The sequence below is a fragment of the Anolis sagrei genome, chromosome 6 (genome assembly GCF_037176765.1).
Source record: "Anolis sagrei isolate rAnoSag1 chromosome 6, rAnoSag1.mat, whole genome shotgun sequence".
In the NCBI taxonomy this organism is placed as follows: Eukaryota; Metazoa; Chordata; class Lepidosauria; order Squamata; family Dactyloidae; genus Anolis; species Anolis sagrei.
Genome location: NC_090026.1, coordinates 48,699,346 through 48,718,380, shown reverse-complemented (window position 1 = coordinate 48,718,380; position 19,035 = coordinate 48,699,346). Strand labels below are relative to the sequence as shown.

At 40.8% G+C, this 19,035-nt stretch overlaps 1 protein-coding gene across 1 annotated transcript; it reads right to left on the bottom strand.

The window, feature by feature from the left end:
- Positions 1-5: 5 nt before the first annotated feature.
- Positions 6-18,883, bottom strand: RDM1 (RAD52 motif containing 1). The gene is made up of 7 exons (XM_060781231.2): positions 18,762-18,883; positions 14,674-14,853; positions 10,742-10,864; positions 8,646-8,817; positions 4,451-4,540; positions 3,051-3,139; positions 6-202 (listed from the first exon to the last, which is right to left on the bottom strand). Exons 1-7 carry the CDS (start codon positions 18,843-18,845, stop codon positions 122-124), a joined length of 819 nt encoding a protein of 272 aa, XP_060637214.2. The 5' UTR covers positions 18,846-18,883; the 3' UTR covers positions 6-121.
- Between the last annotated feature and the right edge of the window lie 152 nt (positions 18,884-19,035).

The window sequence follows — 19,035 nt, the reverse complement described above, 5'->3', positions numbered from 1 at the left end:
AATGCACACACCAGTTCAATGAAACAGAACCAGCTCTCCAGTAATGTAATCTGCTTAGGATGGGGTATATTGCTTTTCTAGAACATAGAAAGAAACATGTTGTCAATATATGTCTCAGATGCTATTCTTCATCTACACTAAGATCAGACAAGATCTCCTCTTCTCCTTCATGGTTCAGACCTGAAAGGGACAAGTCAGTCACCTGAAGGGAAAGAAAAATGGATTTTTGGTTAATTTGAAACAACAACAACAACAACAACAACAACAACCAGAGCAGTTTCAACCATTCCATCTATGTCATTCTGCTTTCTCAGAGCAAAGCCCAAGAATAATTTTGGCAGGGCTAAGTACATATTTTTGACACAGTCCACTCCCACACAGATTATTTGTTTTTTTGTTTGTTTATTTATTTACAGTTTTTATATTCCGCCCTTCTCACCCCGCAGGGGACTCAGCGCGGATTACAATGTACATATACATGGCAAACATTCAATGCCATAGACACACAACATATATAGACAGACACAGAGGCAATTTAACATTCCAGCTTTTTCTTGGGGGTATTCTGGCCACTAGGGGAGCTGTCCCTTCACCGACCATTTGTGACCATTTGTACTTCCTCATTCTTTGCATGCTTGCTGGAGATTTTTATGACCTCGTAAATTTGTTAAACTTGCCTCCCGCATAAGCAGTACCTAAATTTCCTACTTGAGAGATCCAACTATCTTTCGTGCTGCAAAGGTCGGCAGGAAGCTACACAAAATTGGTCGGGAGGTCACTCTGACCCGGGCTGGCTTCAAACTCATGTCCCTCATTCGCAAGGAACTCGAGAGTGGTAGCTATGAACACAGTACATATAGGGAAGCAGAAATGGTTTGATCAGAAACTATGAATTTTAGTGTGCACAGGGATAATTCCAGGGAAGGAAAGAACTTCTGTGTTGTTTGTCTGGTACAAATTCTGCTTCTGTTAGTCCCCAGGCTATCTCAGAAGATCTAGGTGAGAAATCCAAACACAAAGAACAACATTACATAGATATCCTCAATTACAATCTGAGAGATGGTTCCTCTTATAAGGGTGTGTGTGTGTGTGCCCATCCCATGCTTTCGCCTGCCTTATCATGGATTGCACAAGGTTAGGTCTCAGCATTTAGGAGATCTGCTCTGTTTGAACAGAGATATTCTCCCCTTTTCTTCCTCTTCAGATGTTGCCTCACCCCATGGTCAACTGTAAAAGGACCTATTTCTCACAAGATCTACTTAATATTGGGTTAGATCTGCACTTAGGCCAATGTGACATCTATTAGTCCCATTGCTTTCAATAGATGCACTTTAACTGTTATCTAAATCCAGCACATTAACTGCACTAGCAGACTTGTAGATCAAATTCCAGGGCTCATTCACTACATGAAGAACTATTTGGAATGATCAGAATGGGATTACACACTGGATCCTGGTACTAGTCGAGTGGGCAGAATTAAAGTCACTGCAACTGAAAATTTTCTGTGCCAACCCACCTAGTCTTCCACATCTGAGAAGTCAGGAGAAAGTTTCATACAACTGAAGGGCACAGACACGTGGATGCTTCTCCATGTGGGTAGCATGTAATCAAAAGGAAGCCTCCAGCCCCTCCTTTGCACTCTCGCCAACCTGGTTAATGCCTCCACAGTATCTGCCTGATTTGATTCTCAGAACCTAACATGAATACGCCAGCAGAAAATGCTATAGTTGATCAGATGTTGTAAAGAGAACAATGTTTCTGTTCACTTTATCTAATCTATATGAATTTAAGATCTTCAGAAATGATAATGTTGTTGCTGAAAGCAACTCGAGGTCCTGTGCAAACATCAATCCCCCATGCAGCCCCACAAACTATATTTCTGACTTCTGGAAAAAATTGTTTTTTCCCCAAGCGACCTTCAATGTCTTCTAGGGGGAGCAACTCTACTATCACTACTCACCCCCTGGACTGTTTAATTTCCAGGGAAGGCCATTTAAATAAAAAAGGAGGTGAAGGAGATTTCTTACTCACTTCCTATTGTCAAACAAACAAACAAAAAAACAAAAAACCTAAACCCCTCTGCTGAGCCTCAATGGTCTTGGGGGGCAAAAGAATGGCCAATTTCCCCCATTCATAGACAGTATTTGGGGGCATAAAATGTACCCTCGTTTGCAGTGAGGAATATGTGGTGGTGTTGTGGCTTCCTGTACCTTGGGAAGTCTGCTTGGCCACGGTAGTCCACGCTCTTGTTACATCCTAATTAGACTACAGAAATGCGCTCTATGTGGGGCTGCCTTTGAAGACTGCCCGGAAACTTCAATTAGTCCAACAGTCAGCATCCAGGTTGCTCACCGAAGCGGCATACAGGGAGCATACAAATCCTCTGTTACGCCAGCTCCACTGGTTGCTGATCTGCTTCCGAGCGCAATTGAAAGGCCTGGTTTTAACCTTTAAAGCTCTAAACTGTTCTGCCCAGACTACATGTCCAAACGTATCTCCTACTACAAATAATCACGAAGTTCAAAATCATCTGGAGAAGCCCTGCTCTTGATCCTACCGCCGTCACAAACGTGATTGGTGGAGATGAGAGACAGGGCCTTCTCAACAGTAGCTCCCCGTTTGTGAAACTCCCTTCCCAAAGACATCAGACTGGCCACCTCCCTCCTGTCCTTTAGAAGGAAACTCAAGACTTGGCTGTGGGACCTTGCATTTGACAATTGAATAGCGGCTTGTATGAAGAAGACATAAGCAATTTCGAAGTGACAATGCATTGACCCGGACTCGGATTTTAATTGGCGTGTTTTAACAACTGTTTATTTAATATTTTGTTTTAATGAATTTGTTGATTGTTCTTATCATTATGATGGCACCGAATGGTGTTTGCTGTGAGGCTGCCCTGAGTCCCCCCTCGGGGGTGAGAAGGGCAGGATAAAGTATATGAAATTAATTAATTAATTAATTAATTAATTTCTGAGGCTTTCTAGGGGGCCAATACAGCCCTCTAGCACCTAATACTTGCCCATTGCTGCATGTGATTATGCTTCAATTACCTGGATGAGGCCTTTAAACTCCTCTTCTGCTAGACAATCAATGGGGTCGTCCTGGGAAGAGCTATACTCCACAGCCACCTTTCCATTCTCTGAACAAAGAAACAAAGAAAGCCTGGCCTGAACAAATCTATAACCAATCAAATGATATTTAAATGTTTTGAAATAAATCTGAACACCTTTATTTAGTTTACTTATAATTTTATAAATTAGATTATTATAATAATTTTATTATTCCTAGAGTGAATAATAAAGATAAATACACAGAATAAATATTAAAAGAATCCACACTTTGCCTTCTGGATTATAAACCAAAGGGACCAATACAATAAATGTATGAACAAGCCAAAACTTGGTTTTTTAAAAATATATTTTTATTGTGCATTTTAGTTATTTTTACAGTGAAAGTGAAGAAAACATGTCTTTTAGTCAAAGACAGATGGGTGAAATGGTGAAGTGAGAGAATTAGGAAAGAAAAGGAGAAGAAGGAAAAAAAATAGATTTCCCACTGTCCTCCGAGTAATCAGTTTCTTATTAAAGAATTTATCAGTTCTTATATAATATGTATATTTTTCACACATCGGATATATCTATCATAATGGTTATCTCTCTCTTTTGAACAAAATCTATGAAAGCTTGATTTCAGTACTAGACTGGAGACTATTATAATATTGTCGAAGGCTTTCATGGCAGGAATCACTGGATTGGCCACACAGTTTTCCAGACTGTGGGCCATGTTCCAGAAGCATTATCTCCTGACGTTTTGCCCATATCTATGGCAGGCATCCCCAGAGGTTGTGAAGTCTGTTGGAAGCTATGCAAGTGAGGATTATATATCTGTGAAATGTCCAGGGTGGGAGAAAGCACTCTTGTCTACTTGACGAAACTGTGAATGTTGCAATTGGCCACCTTGATTAGCATGCAATGGCCTTGTAGCTTCAAAGCCTGGCTTATTGCTGCCTGGGGGTCCTTTGATGGGAGGTGTTACCTGGCCCTGATTGATTCTTATCTGGCATTCCCCAGTGCGACTGTAAAATACTTTTAATAAAGTATTTTACGTACACCAAGGAGATCTATTAAAAGGAAAATTTATTTGCAAACACGCAGAGCCAGGGAATGGAGAAAGACATGTTATGTTTCCAGAGAATATGAGTTAACAGGGGAAGTGGGGATTAAAAAAAAGGATGTAAAATGCAGAGAGATAACAGAGAGCAAAAGAATGGTAGCAACTTTGGGGAGGACATCAGAAGAAACAAAGTGGCAATGTATGGAACAGAAAATAAATGTAGCACGATCATAGTGATGAGCTGCATAGATTGGACATCTGTTGATTTAATACCACGGAAAGAGGCTTGAGAAAAGACCCAAGAAAGTGAAATGTTTACTGTAAAAAATGGCCTTACCTAGAACTACCAAGAATATCTTCTGAAATGCATCTGAGAGGGCCCTTTGTACAGCAAGCTTCTGGATGCTGTGAGTAGTCATATGAAACCCTGAAAGATAGAAGAGCAGATTGGTTCAAGATTTGGTTGTGTATCTGTTAGGAGCTCAGAGCTTTGCAGCAATGATTAATCTTATTTATAGTTTGTCCATCTTGAGAATGCTGTAGCTTTGCTTATAAATCTAAATAACCACTTTCTCTTGCTTGGATTTGGCAAGAGAGTCCTTTTCTGGTCTAAGCTATAGCATGTTAAAGCACTGGAGATATGGATACCATAGTGGGCTTGGAAAAGGAAAACATGAGTTCAAATTCCTACTCAGCCATAAAACACAATGAGAAACCTTGGGTGGCTCAGGCTGCACCTACACTGCAGTTAATTATGACGTATGACACCACTTTAATAATAATAATAATCATCATCATCATTTATACCCCGCCACCATCTCCCCAATGGGGACTCGGGGCGGCTTACATGAAGCCAAGCCCAATCAACAAAATACAGCAAAATAAAGCCAAAAACACATGCAACAAACAACAACATCATAATTACATAAAACATATGAATACATTAACGATATAAGATTACAATAAACACAGTCACAGTGACAATGGGTGGCTACATGTGCGAGAAAAGGATTAAAAAACTGATTAAAAACATAGGTGAGATAAAAGGAGAAGCAGGTTATTTGTGGAGGGGGGCTCATTAAAATGAAGATTGTGGAATTGAGCTTTCCCACGAGGGGGGGGGGGGGAGGTATACTCCAATGACAAAAACATTGAGGCTGAGCAATAGTATGAGACCTTCTCAGCCAAAGAACTGGTGTCTCACCAAACTAGAAATCACAGGATTCCATAGCATCAAGCCATGGCAGTTAAAGAGTGCATCTACACTGTAGAATTAATGCAGTTTGACACCATTTTAACTGCCATGGCTCATGTCTGAGATGATGTATGGGTCCAGAATGGAAGGGATCACATATAAACTTCCATGCACTCTTTAAAATGGTTTCAAAAAACAATTTCTCTACTACCTACCTATTTAATAGATGCCTAATGCACTCAGTACATAAATAAACATATAATAAAATGAGTCAGCATGATTGTTTGAAAAATGTGACATTAATTCAAATCAAAAAAAGAGGAAGGTATCAATTGCATCATGCTAACCAAATAAATGAAATAGCTGCTGGAATAAATAAGTATAATGTGTTGGCAAACTAAAAAAAGAAAGGGGTAGGAGCCAACTGGAACAGGAAATTCCAGAAGCTGGGTGCCACCACAGACAGTCTTCACTGCCATTCCTGACAAACAAGACTAAAAAAAAAAAAAAGAGAGAGCGCAGGTTAAAGAGATTCTTCAGTTGATCTCAGAAGGCAGGCAGGTTGACTCCAAAGCAGAGAGAGGCCTCCAGATATCCTGAGACCAAACTATTTATGTTGTCAAAGGTAATAACTATGAAGCTGAAGCGAATCCAGAAAGATGTAAATATCAGTGTATATAGGACAGTGATTCAACTCTCTAGTTGTTGTGCTGAAACTCCCATTACCCCATTATGGCCAATGGTAAAGAATACTGGAAATTGCAGTCCAACAATATTCGTATAGCCACACTTTGCCCACTCATGACCTAGAGCAGGGGTCCTCAAACCTTTTAAACAGAGGACCAGGTCACAGTCTTTCCAAACTGTTGGAGGGCCGGATTATAATTTGAAAAAAACATGAATGAGAATTCCTATGCACACTGCACATATCTTATTTGTAGTGCAAAAACACTTTAAACAATACAATAATTAAAATGAAGAACAATTTTAACAAATATAAAGTTATTAGTATTTCAATGGGAAGTGTGGACCTGCTTTTGGCTGATGAGATAGGGACATAGGGTTGTTGTTGTGTGCTTTCAAGTCGTTTCAGACTTAGGTTGACCTTGTGCGAGGGCCAGGTAAATGACCTTGGAGGGCCGCATCTGGCCCCCGGGCCTTAGTTTGAGGACCCCTGACCTAGAGGAACAAAGAAGACATATCTCCCAGAAGAGTAAATCTAGTCAAAACTATGAGCAATTTTGAACCAGCTGAAGTTTCCAAACTTTACTCAAGGCAAGTACCCTTGTTTATCAATGCATTACATAGCCCAAATAAGATGTAACTGAAGAATGTGAGATTCCTTTGAAAAGTAGAATTTCCATCACCAAGTAGGGATATAAACCCTCATCACGAGACATCATGACTAGAACTGATGGGAGTTGTAATATAGTAACCTCTGGAAGGCTGTGGTTTGTTCTGTTTAGTCAGGATAGTGGGGTTTGAATTTAGATACAAGACTTGTGGAAATATCTGACTTTCAAATATCTTTTAGCTTTTCCTCAACCTCAGAACTACTGGTGCTGCTGGATTGCAACTCCCATTATATTATTTATCTTTTTATTTACAACATTTATATGCCAGCCTTCTTACCCTGAAGGGGACACAGAGCGACTTACAAGTTATTTGTACAAGTTATGAGATTGGCTTACAAGTTATTAGATTGGTAGGTTGGTTGTCCCCTGACATTAAGTCCAGTCATGTCTGACTCTGGGGTGTGGTGCTCATCTCCATTTCTAAGCCGAAGAGCCGGCGTTGTCTATAGACACCTCCAAGGTCATGTGGCCAGCATGACTGAATGGAGCGCCATTACCTTCCTGCTGGAGCGGTACCTATTGATCTACTCATATTTGCATGTTTTCAAACTGCTAGGTTGCCAGTATATAAATTATAAATTTATATAAATTAGATTGGTAGTATATGAAAATAAGTGAAAGGTGAAGGTACCCTCCCATTCCCAAAGTAGCCCAGGTTCATAGACCAGTCTTCCTAATTTGTCATCTAAGATGGTGGGTGTTGAGGGAGCCACAATGGAGGACAGTTCTGAATGCAGCTGGCGGTGATGGTACGGCCAAGAGGTAGGTGAAAGGTGGCTATAGGGAACCCAGTAGCAATGGTAGATGTTGATAAGCCTCTGAGAAAATCAGCCTCCACACACCATGATGGAGATTCACAAGAGTGGCAAGGGGGAATCTGAGCAATCAGGCACTAATCACAGCCGAGAGCAGGAACAACAATAGCAGGCGGTGGCCATGTTAGCTGAGGCATGCGGGAGGCCTCCAGGAATAATAAAGCCTCTAATATCAGCGGTGGTGGTAGCGATCTCCAAGGTGGTGGCAGCAATGATGTGGTAGCCTCCAGGATGGAAAAAAAATTCCTGGAGTCACCGAGTTTTTCATAAAGCCTTATCAGAGTAATTTCAATCAATAACAATGGCCGCACGATGGCTCCTAGCCCGTGACCTCTTACCCCTTAGATCTTATAATCAATGGGTTAAATAAGATAAAAACATCCCTCAGAATGTCAAAACTAAGCCCCGAACCAGTCAAAGATGTGGAATGCCCTGGGGCAGACAGCTATGTTGGTAAATGCTGGCTAATTTATCAGAATGATGAATAGTGGCCACAGAGTTGGCAGCAAATGAGAGTAGCTCCCAGCATCACTAGAGGCAAAGGCCAAATGTTGGCTCTGGGGGGAGCAGTCGTAGTTACTGTTAATGATGACTCAAGATTCCAAGGCTATCCCTAGTCCCCATGGTGGATAATGATGGGAATTGTTATTCAATAACACTGGGGTAAAATTAAAGAGAATTGACTACTGTGTAAAAAAAAAGTTATAGCTGGCCCTCTGTATCCATTGATTCTTCATCCATGGATTCAACGACCCTTTGAAGGCAACCATAAGGCTATGGCCCTCGATGGAAATAGGTTTGATACCCTGGACTGCTCAGCAATTGTGTACATGGTACAACATACTTATTTGACATGGTAGTTTATGCCTGACAAAGTCACAACTATTCACAGCTGCCCTCTGCAGGTTTCACAAGAGATCTAGAAATCTTCTTTCACACATGATCTTAATTCTTTACAGGAAAATACTTCATTGGTACTCTCCAACCTTTAGGACTTCATAAAATAATGTCTGCTGAGTGATTCTTATGAGAGATATTATATAACACATCTGGAGGATGCCAAGTTGCAAAAAGCTGGAGTTTTACAATAAATACTAGTACCGCGAATTCCATTTCTCTGCTTATCTCATTCTAATATTCCTCCCCCATGTTTTTTTTTTTTTTTACCTTGGTTAGGATCCACCTCAAGCTCAGCCACACCAACCCCTCTGGTGCAGATCCCATGCTGAGGGATGGTTAGTTCTTGAATACACAGGTACTTGGACTGCTGGCTTCTGGGTGAAGTTCGTACTTCTTCCTCTTCATTCTCGACCTCTTCGAAACCAGATATATTCTGGAGCTGTTTCAAACATGAATTGTGAAAGCAAGGAAAGAAAAATCCTGGGCATGTCTCTATGCTTTCCTTTAGAAGGGTTGATCCTCAACTAGCTCATTCCCACATGAGAGCATTATTATTTTACTGACACAAAAGCACAGCATGTCACAGCAAACGAGATCTATATGCTGGATTTTGTATCACAAAATCACAAGTCGATTTTGAGGTCCTGATAACGGCTGAGTTTTTCCTGTTGTTTTTCCTCAATGCGACTGTCACCTGGTAAGGCAACATCAATAATCAAACTTTTTTCTTTTCTACAATCATGATGTCTGGTGTATTATGTTCCAAAACTTTGTCAGTCTGGATTCAAAAGTCCCACAGTATTTTTGCGTGTTCATTTTCTACTACCTTTTCAGGTTTATGATCCCACCGTCTTTTTACTGCTGATAGGTGGTACTTGTGACATAAGTTCCAGTGAATCATTTGGGCCACAGATTATTATTATTATTATTATTATTATTATTATTATTAGGATGCTCTATCCCCCCCAAGGGAACTCCGCGTAACTTCCTGACAAGAAAAAGGCAAACATTGAATGCCTTGATTAAAAAAACAAACAAACAACCACATAAATCCAACAGTACAAAATAACATCACCATAAATTAATAATTACTAACCCAGAAAATAAAATTAATAATTAAACAAACATAATTATCTAGACAAACACATGAAAGAACACCATAAAAACCAAAACAACAAAATGTCTAAGTGTATGTGAAATGATTTAAGAATATGTAAAATCTTTAAGCAAGAATACAAAGAAGGAGGCAAGCAACATGTGGAAAGAAAATGCTCATAAATCCAAGAGTTTTCCTTTCTTAATTCTTCTAATATTTGATTTTTTTTGTTGTGTCAGGAGTGACTTGAGAAACTACAAGTTGCTTCTAGTGTGAAAGAATTGGCCGTCTGCAAGGACGTTGCCCAGGGGATGCCCGGATGATTTGATGTTTTACCATCCTTGTGGGAGGTTTCTCTCATGTCCCCGCATGAGGAGCTGGAGCTGACAGAGGGAGCTCATCTGCACTCTCCCTGGATTTGAACCTGCAACCTGTCAGTCTTCAGTCCTGCCGGCACAGGGGTTTAACCCACTGCACCAGCGGTGGCTCTCTAATATTTGATAGCTTTAGTATACTCAAGAATGGAAGTTTTGTCTCTTTTGTCATAAGTCTATACTTTTTGTGCATTCTCTTATTTATTTATTTACTTCACTTGTATACCGCTCTTCTCAGCCATCAGGAGACTCAGAGCGGTTAACAACCAGTATCAACAACACAGTACAAAATCATTAATAATTTAAAACAGTAATATCAATTAGTTAACATCAAAACATCAATACAAAAATATTAGAAACAATTACAATTTTCTCCTTGCTACAGGAAAAAATTATTCTGCGGTATTCTCCCCATGTGTTTTCTCCAGAATAAGTTCTCTACAACACTTCAGGGTGTTCAAATATTAGGAGAAAATTTCATACAATATATGATGGTCTATTTTTTTTTTCTCCTGGATTTTTTTGGCTGCCAGAAAATCCGTTTTTCAACCAAAGAGCAATAACGGCAAATACTGTGTCGATTTCTACTTTGCATGCCAATACTGCTGAAATGCAGTCACAGATACCACAATAACCATGAATATCTTTATAATAGCTGCATATGTAGTTAAGCACAAACTGAACATCTCCCAGGTCATCTAGTAAAAATAAAATCGTCATCTACCTTTCACTCAAGTGCTCAACTATTGGTGAACCCCCACCTGTATTGAACAGATTACAACATAGTACGTAGTTTTTTTCATTCATTCTTGGATGGAAAACAGAAAAAACCCATAACATCCCTACTGAACATGGTATGAAAATAGGAAACAAAAACTGCAAGTAATCCTTACAGTGATGATGCGACTGGACCAGCCATTGAAGCCGAGGTAGTGATTGGCAAGTTCTCTGCATTTGTAGCTGTTTAGCACTAAAGGTTGGTGTGGAAAAGTTCTCTGTCTGGTACACATAGAAACCTGAGTATGAAAAAGAGAGATAGGAAAATCTGTCAGTTTAACTTTCTTCTACGCTCAAATATCTAAGCTTTGTGTTCTTTCTGTACTGCAGATGAAGATGTATGCAAACTTTGGAAAAACCTTTAAAAATGAACAGAAATACAATCCTTCCTCAAATTGAGCAGGTGGAAGGAACATCTTGGCCCTGCTTGCCACCAAGATATTAAAGTTGAGGAGCCTCAAGGGAAAAAAGAACTAGCAATACCTTTTGGAGACATCTTGAGTGAAAAGCTGGGATATGACTCAAATAAAGAACTAAAATATACTGGAGGAATAATATCATTAAATACCCTGCAATTAAAATTCAGAGTTTTAATTATGGACTTATATGGCAGTGTGGAAGGGGTCAAAGACTTGGGCCTGGAAGGATGCATCAATGAATTTTGGCTTTGTCCACATCTGTATTTTTGAAATCTTATTTTTTTAATCCTGGTTATAGAGAAATTTGTTTATTTTGATATATTCTTATAAAGAAGAAACAAGTTCTCACCATCCCAAACGTAGGCCCCTTCTACACTCCTATGTAAAATCCAGATTAACAGATTTGAACTGCGTTATATGGCAGTGTATACTCACATAATCCAGCTCAAAGCAGATAATGTGGATTATCTGTTTTGAAAATTTAGATTACATGGCAGTGCAGAAGAGGTCATAATCAAGTTCAAAGCAGGTAATGTGGATTAATGTGGTAATGTGGAATAACCAGGACTGTATGATACAGTGGGGGGGAAAGTATTTAGCCAGATACCAATTGTACAAGTTCTCCCACTTAAAAAGATGAGAGAGACCTGTAATTGACATCATAGGTAGACCTCAAGCTGGAATGTGTTCAGAGGAGGGCGACTAAAATGATCAAGGGTCTGGAGAACAAGCCCTATGAGGAGCGGCTTAAGGAGCTGGGCATGTTTAGCCTGAAGAAGAGAAGGCTGAGAGGAGATATGATAGCCATGTATAAATATGTGAGAGGAAGTCACAGGGAGAAGGGAGCAAGCTTGTTTTCTGCTTCCTTGGAGACTAGGACGCGGAACAATGGCTTCAAACTACAAGAGAGGAGATTCCATCTGAACATGAGGAAGAACTTCCTGACTGTGAGAGCCGTTCAGCAGTGGAACTCTCTGCTCCGGAGTGTGGTGGAAGCTCCTTCTTTGGAAGCTTTTAAACAGGGGCTGGATGGCCATCTGTCAGGGGTGATTTGAATGCAATATTCCTGCTTCTTGGCAGGGGATTGGACTGGATGGCCCATGAGGTCTCTTCCAACTCTTTGATTCGATGATTCAACTATGAGAGACAACATGAGAAAACACATCCAGAAAATCACATTGTCTGATTTTTATCGAATTTATTTTCTCATGTTGTCCTTCATAGTTGAGGTCTACCTATGATGTCAATTACAGGCCTCTCATCTTTTTAAGTGGGAGAACTTGTACAATTGGTATCTGACTAAATACTCCCCCCACCCACTGTATATGTAGGGGTGGTTTAAAAGTTTTAAGGTTTCATTATAGTTTAATGTATGTTTTAGGACGTGTGACAGCAACTACTAATATTCAGTTTAAAATGTTTTAACTTTTATTATGCATATTTTTATTTGCTGTAAACCACCTTGGGCCCTTAAGTGGAGAAAGGCTGGATATAAATTTCTTAAATAAATAAATAAATAGATAAAATCTACTTTGATAAAATGGATTATATGGCAGTGTAGAAGGGGGCCTAGATATTATTAAAGGATTTGCTTGACTTGAAACAAGCAGGTTTTCTCTTTTCTGGCCCCTTCTACACCACCATATAATCCAGATTATTTGCTCTGAATTGATTATATTGCAGTGTAGACTCATATAATCCAGTTCAAATCAGATAACGTGAATTATCTGCTTTGATAATTTGGATTACATGGCAGTGTAGAAGGAGCCTTAGAAAAATTTTTTGCATCACATTAGAACTATGTGTTTAATAGTAATAATAATAATTTTCTTTCTTATCCATCTTTCCTCATAGGCCGAGGCAGGTTACAAGATAGCTAAAACACATTACCATCTTATACATTTAAAAATATTAAAATGTATTTCTATAAAATACATATTAAAATACACAGAACAAAGAGTAAAATACAAGGTGCAAATTGAAAATTCATGACTAAAACTGTAGGGCTTTACTTCAGAAAAGCAAGGTGACACAGTGAGGATTACCTTGGCAGATATGTAAACAAGTTATGGGGCAATTTGCTCGTTCTGCAAGAGTACTGGACACAGAGAGAATTTGATTTAAACTGAACATCCTGAGATACTTTCCAGAAAAAAAATCAAGTTTCTGAGAGTCTTCTACATTTGAAATTGCATGGGCATGATTAAAATGGGTTAATAAACCCACTGTTGGCACTCTTCTACCTTTTTAACTGTTTTGCTTCGGAGACAAACAGCATGTGGCATGAAAGCCCCACATCTGCATCTCTGTAAGTCCTACTAATTTACAGAAAACAATTATGTTATCGCCCCAGTCCCAGTGCAAAGCCACTTCAAATAGCCATTATGAACTGGTTCTCATATCCATCTCTTACATGAAAAAAGAAAAAAATACTCCTCACAATTTCGCATGGTAATAGCATCATCCTTCTGTCATGTAGCACATTATAATTTATTAAATGATTGAAAAGACTGCAATTTTTATCATCCTTGCCTAGTATGGCCAATTGTAAGGGGTTGTGGGATTTGTAGCCCAAAATACAAATACACCAAGCACAAAGTAGCAGCACACAATAACATGTGTGGAAACTCACTGGCAGCACATGGGGTGCAAACCCAAAATTAGTAAGAACATCAGCCCTAGCCTTGTCTTACTCAACTGCCGAGTATGCCTGCCTTGTTTGGCATAGGTCTGCCCATGCAAAGCAGTTGAACATAGCACTGAATGAAACATGCAGAATAATCACAGGATGTCTTAAACCTACACTTGTTGGTAAACTCTACAAGGTAGCTGGCATTGCCCCCCCCCCCCCCCCCCGATGTGTGATGGGTAGTTGTTGCTAAATATGAGAGAAATAAGGTTGGACACTGTGAAAGCCACCCACTACATGGCTACCAGCCTCCTCCCAATAGACTCAAATCAAGGAAAAGCTTTATGAGAACTTTTACTCCTCTTGGCGTCCTCCCAGCAACAGCAAGGATATCCCTCTGGGTGGCTAAGCCAGGAAATCCCAACTGGATGGCCCCCCACGAGAGTCTTCCTCCAGGGGCAAACCAAGAATGGGCAACTTGGAAGTCCCTGAACAGACTCAGAAGCGGAGTCGGCAAATCAAAAGACAACCTGGCACTACCTAAAAGAATCCCACACCTTATGTGACTGTGGAGCAGAACAGACAACTCTGCATCTGTATGCTTGTCCACTATGCCCTGTCTCATGTACAGAGGAAGAATTGTTGGAGGCAACAGACAATGCCATTGCTGTTGCCCGTTTTTGGTCAAAAGATATTTAGCCACCTGTGCTCCTTCTATTTTTATCAGTTTTTATATTAATTTATGCAATGCTTTTGATACGAAATTAAAATTAAAGCCCAAAATAGTTGAAAGTTCAATCATTTTTTATTCCTGTGATGAAAAGATTGCCAACTATGAATACATCAATGTATTGGTTTTGGAAAAAAAGTGAGAAATATCTCAAATAAATACATAATAAAAATAAATATCTCACAACACTATTCACGCACAAAGACATCCCCTTTAACTATCCATCCACTAAATCAAACAGACAGAGTTTTATATTACATGGTCATATACCTTTAAAGGTGTTGTTTGAAACAGGGCTTTCTGGTTGCAAGCACACTGTGCTCTTCTTGCATCTCTAACAGAGTAGAATTTGATAAGAGCATAGTAACCAGGCTTGGCGACTGGAGCATTTCTGTGAACCTTCACAGAATAGAGCGGACCAAATGCGGAGAACGCTAAATACAAAGCATGCTGCAGGGAAAAACAAGCAAATAAAAAGATTGTTTTAATTGGAAATTAATAGGGACACATGTAAAACAGCTAGGAAATCACTTGTTGGGGCCAATTGGTAACTTGTATAAATGTATAAATGCCTTATTGTCCAGAGCCACAGAACTTCTATTGTGGGAACTACACATCTCGACCACAATAGGATTTCTGAGGCTCTGGAGAATAAGGCATTGTGCAATGATGGTGTTGCATTTCTGAAAAGCATGTTTTTTAGAATATCAAGAGAGAGACATCGCTACAAACGATACTTGGATGGTAATTAAATCTCCTGATCTTGGCTACTTTTTTGGGAATAGGAGGTGACCACTGTTTTTGAATAGAAATTAGAAGTGGTTACTTCCAGTTTCTTTATAAAGGCTCTTTTTTCCTGAGCAAAAAAATAAAATAAAATAAAAAAGGGACCAGTAATGGGTGAAATTACACTAAAGACAAGTCCTGAGGCATCTGATATGTACCGTTTGAGAAGACTTGGTGTTTATTGATATTATGTACCAACTCTTTCAGGGATTCACATACAATGTATCCCATAAACAGATAATTGAGAATGATGTTTACTGCTTACTTTATGGGGGAGGGGGAGAAACTAAGTGACAAGACTCACAACTGATCATTGATTACAATAAAATATGCATTCACCATTTTGACTACAATGGCTGATTGTTATGGAATCATGGGAGTTGTAGTTTGGTGGGGCACCAGCAGCATTTCAAAGAGAAGGCTGAAGACCTTGTAAACTACAACTCCCCAAATTCCATAGCATTCAGCCATACAATTTAAAGTGATAGCAAACTGCATGATTCCTACAATAGACACGCACCCTTGGTGCATTGGTGAAGTTTCATGTACCATTGAACTATATCTCCCATGATTCCATACCATTCAACCATGGCAGTTCAGTGATGTCAAACTGCATTACCCCTACAGTAGAGAAGAGATGCACCCCACACGAGCATGGAAACTCACGGGAGGGTGCATCTACACTGTAGAATTAATGCAGTTGACATCCCTGGAACTGCCATGGCTCAATGCTATGGAGTACTGAGATTTGTAGCAGAAAAGGCTAAAGACCTTGTAAAACTACATCTTGTAGTATTGAGTCATGGCAGTCCAAATGCTGTCAAATTGCATTAATTTGACAATGCAGTGCATCTATGGTAAAAGTTTCCCCTGACATTAAGTCTAGTCGTGCCTGACTTTGTGGGGTGCTGCTCATCTTCATTTCTAAACCGAAGAACTGGTGTTGTCCACAGACCCCTCCAAGGACATGTGGCCAGCATGACTGCATGGAGCGCTGCCGTTACCTTCCTGCAGAAGTGGTACCTACTGATCTACTCACATTTGTATGTTTATGTACTGCTAGGGTCGGATCCAGACAGGTCCGCGTTCCAGAAGCATCCACATTATAAAACGTGGATGTTCCACCCCAGAAAGCACCCACATTCTGGGGTGGGTTGTCTACACGTGCGGAGGCCCTACTCCCCTCCCCCCAAGCACCCAGACCCTTTTGAAAAGTAAAAAGAACTTACAAGGCTTGCAGTTTCCCCCCGGAGCAGCTCTTCTGGCATGTACAAATTACGCCAGAGGTAGTGGATTTATCCCGCATCTTCCAAGAACGTGCGGAATAAACCCATGATCAAATTAATTTGCTACAAACCAGAGTTTTTCTGGTCTGTAGCGAATTAATGCGGGACTGTCCAGAATGTTGTCTGGACAGCCCCTCATTTATTGCAGGAGTTCCCGCAATAAAGGCCCTGTCTGGACGGAACCTAGGTTGGCAGAAGCTGGGGCTAACAGCAGGAGCTCACCCCACTCCCTGGATTTGTACCACCAACCTAATAATAATAATAATAATAATATAATAAAACTTTATTTATATACACCGCTTCATCTCTCCGAGGAGACTCTGAGCAATTCCCAGGTAACATCACAATGCATATAAAGTAAAAAACAACATAACCATAAGATTTACAAAACAAAATATAAGCATAAAAATTGTCGCCATAACACACATATATTAAAAGTAATCCTGCCTGTTCAAGACAATTAAAAAATTTAAAAGGCCGGGCCAAGATTTGTGCAAGATTTGAACTTGCAACCTTTCAGTTAGCAAGTTCAGCAGCTCAGCGGTTTAACCTGCTGCATCACCTGTGTGCCGTGCAGTGCATCTACACTGCCATATAAATTCAGTTTCTGAATCCAGATTACCTGCTTGGAACTGGATTATATGACTCTACGTTGACATATGATCCAGTTCAAAGCAAGTAATATGGATTCAGAAACTGGATTACATGGCAGTGTAGATGGGGCCACTCACTCTCAGCCCCAGAAAAACCTTTGATGGGGTTCAACGTGAAGCCGGAAGTCACTTGGGCCCCCATCTACACTGCCATATAATCCAATTTCGGAATCAAAATGAACTGCATTGAACTCAGCTGGATCATATGAGTCTACACTGACCATAAAACTGTTGTGGACAGCAACGGCTCCCAAAGTGACCCATTTAAGGTGGAATCCGGTGTCAAACAGGGATGTGTTATTGCCCCAACTTTATTCTCCTTCTTCATCGCTATGATACTTCACCTTGTTGATGGGAAGCTTCCCACCGGAGTGGAAATCATCTATCGGACAGATGGCAAGCTATTCAACCTCAGCAGACTGAAAGCCAAAACCAAGGTTACAACAACATCTGTTACAGAACTCCAGTATGCTGATGACAACGTCATCTGTGTGCATTCAGAAGATCTACAAGCCACTCTAAACACCTTTGCAGAAGCATATGAGAAGCTCGGCCTGTCATTGAACATTGAAAAAACCAAGGTGCTGTTCCAGCAGACATCAGCCAACCCCTCTCCAATGCCAGTGATACAGCTTAATGGTGTAACATTAGAAAATGTTGATTATTTCCGCTACCTTGGCAGCCACCTCTCCACCAAAGTCAACATCGACACCGAAATACAACACCGCCTGAGCTCTGCGAGTGCAGCATATTTCTGAATGAAGCAGAGTGTTTGAGGACCGGGACATCCGTAGGGATACCAAGGTGCTTGTTTATAAAGCTATTGTCCTCCCAACCCTGTGAGACATGGACTGTCTACAGACGTCACATGCAACTCCTGGAACGATTCCATCAGCGCTGCCTCCGGAAAATCCTGCAAATCTCTTGGGAAGACAGGCGGACAAACACCAGTGTGCTGGAAGAAGCAAAGACCACCAGCATTGAAGCGATGGTCCTCTGCCATCAACTCCACTGGACCGCTCATGTTGTCCGGATGCCTGACCACCGTCTCCCAAAGCAGTTGCTCTACTCCGAACTGAAGAACGGAAAACGAAATGTTGGTGGACAGGAAAAGAGATTGAAAGATGGGCTCAAAACTCTGGCATAGACACTGAGAACTGGGAAGCCCTGGCCCTTGACCGCTCCAGCTGGAGGTCAGCTGTGACCAGCAGTGCTGCAGAATTTGAAGATGCAGGTTAAGAATAGGGCTCCACAGTCACCTATGGACCCACAAGAACACTGGAAGACAATCCTCCTTGGATTGTAAGTAAGTAAGTAAGTACACTGACCATAGAATGCAGTTCATTATATGACCAATGACCTCATCACACTTGAAAATGTAATGCAGTTCATATAATTCAGTTTTGGAATATAGCTGTGTGGAAGGACCCTGAGTCCACGCTGCCATATATCCGAGTTCAAAGCAGAGATTGTGGGGTTTTCTTCAGGAACAGAACTTTTTTTTTCAGACACTGTTACATAGTGTTAATATGAGTCTACTAGATAGCTAGTCAGTGCCAGTCAGCCTGAGTGAAAGGCCTCACGAAAGGCGCTTCGCCTCCCTCCCACCCCATCTCGCCCGCTTGGGCCTTGCCTCCGAGGCCTCTTCTTCCAGGCCCAAGACGAGCAGGGTCCGCCCGTTTCCAAGCGGGACGCGGAACTCGACCACCTCCGCCATTGAAAGGGCCGGGAAGGGATGTGAAGCGAAGGGGAGGAGTGTTGTTTGAAACGGGAGACGCCTCTTTCCCCTCCTCAGCCCACGAAGGAGGAGGAGATATCAACAAGGGCTAGGCCTTTTTCCCCTCAGGGTTCATAAAACACAAACTGAGGGCCCTTCCACACATCTTAGAATATCAAGGCAGAAAATC

Excerpts from the sequence above, each read along its gene's own strand:
- RDM1 (XM_060781231.2), bottom strand. The coding sequence starts at position 18,845 with ATGGCGGAGGTGGTCGAGTTCCGCGTCCCGCTTGGAAACGGGCGGACC. Across the intron at positions 10,865-14,673 it reads TTCAAACAACACCTTTAAAG|GTTTCTATGTGTACCAGACA; the intron begins GTATATGACCAT and ends TTTCATACTCAG. Across the intron at positions 3,140-4,450 it reads GATATTCTTGGTAGTTCTAG|AGAATGGAAAGGTGGCTGTG; the intron begins GTAAGGCCATTT and ends TTCTTTGTTCAG.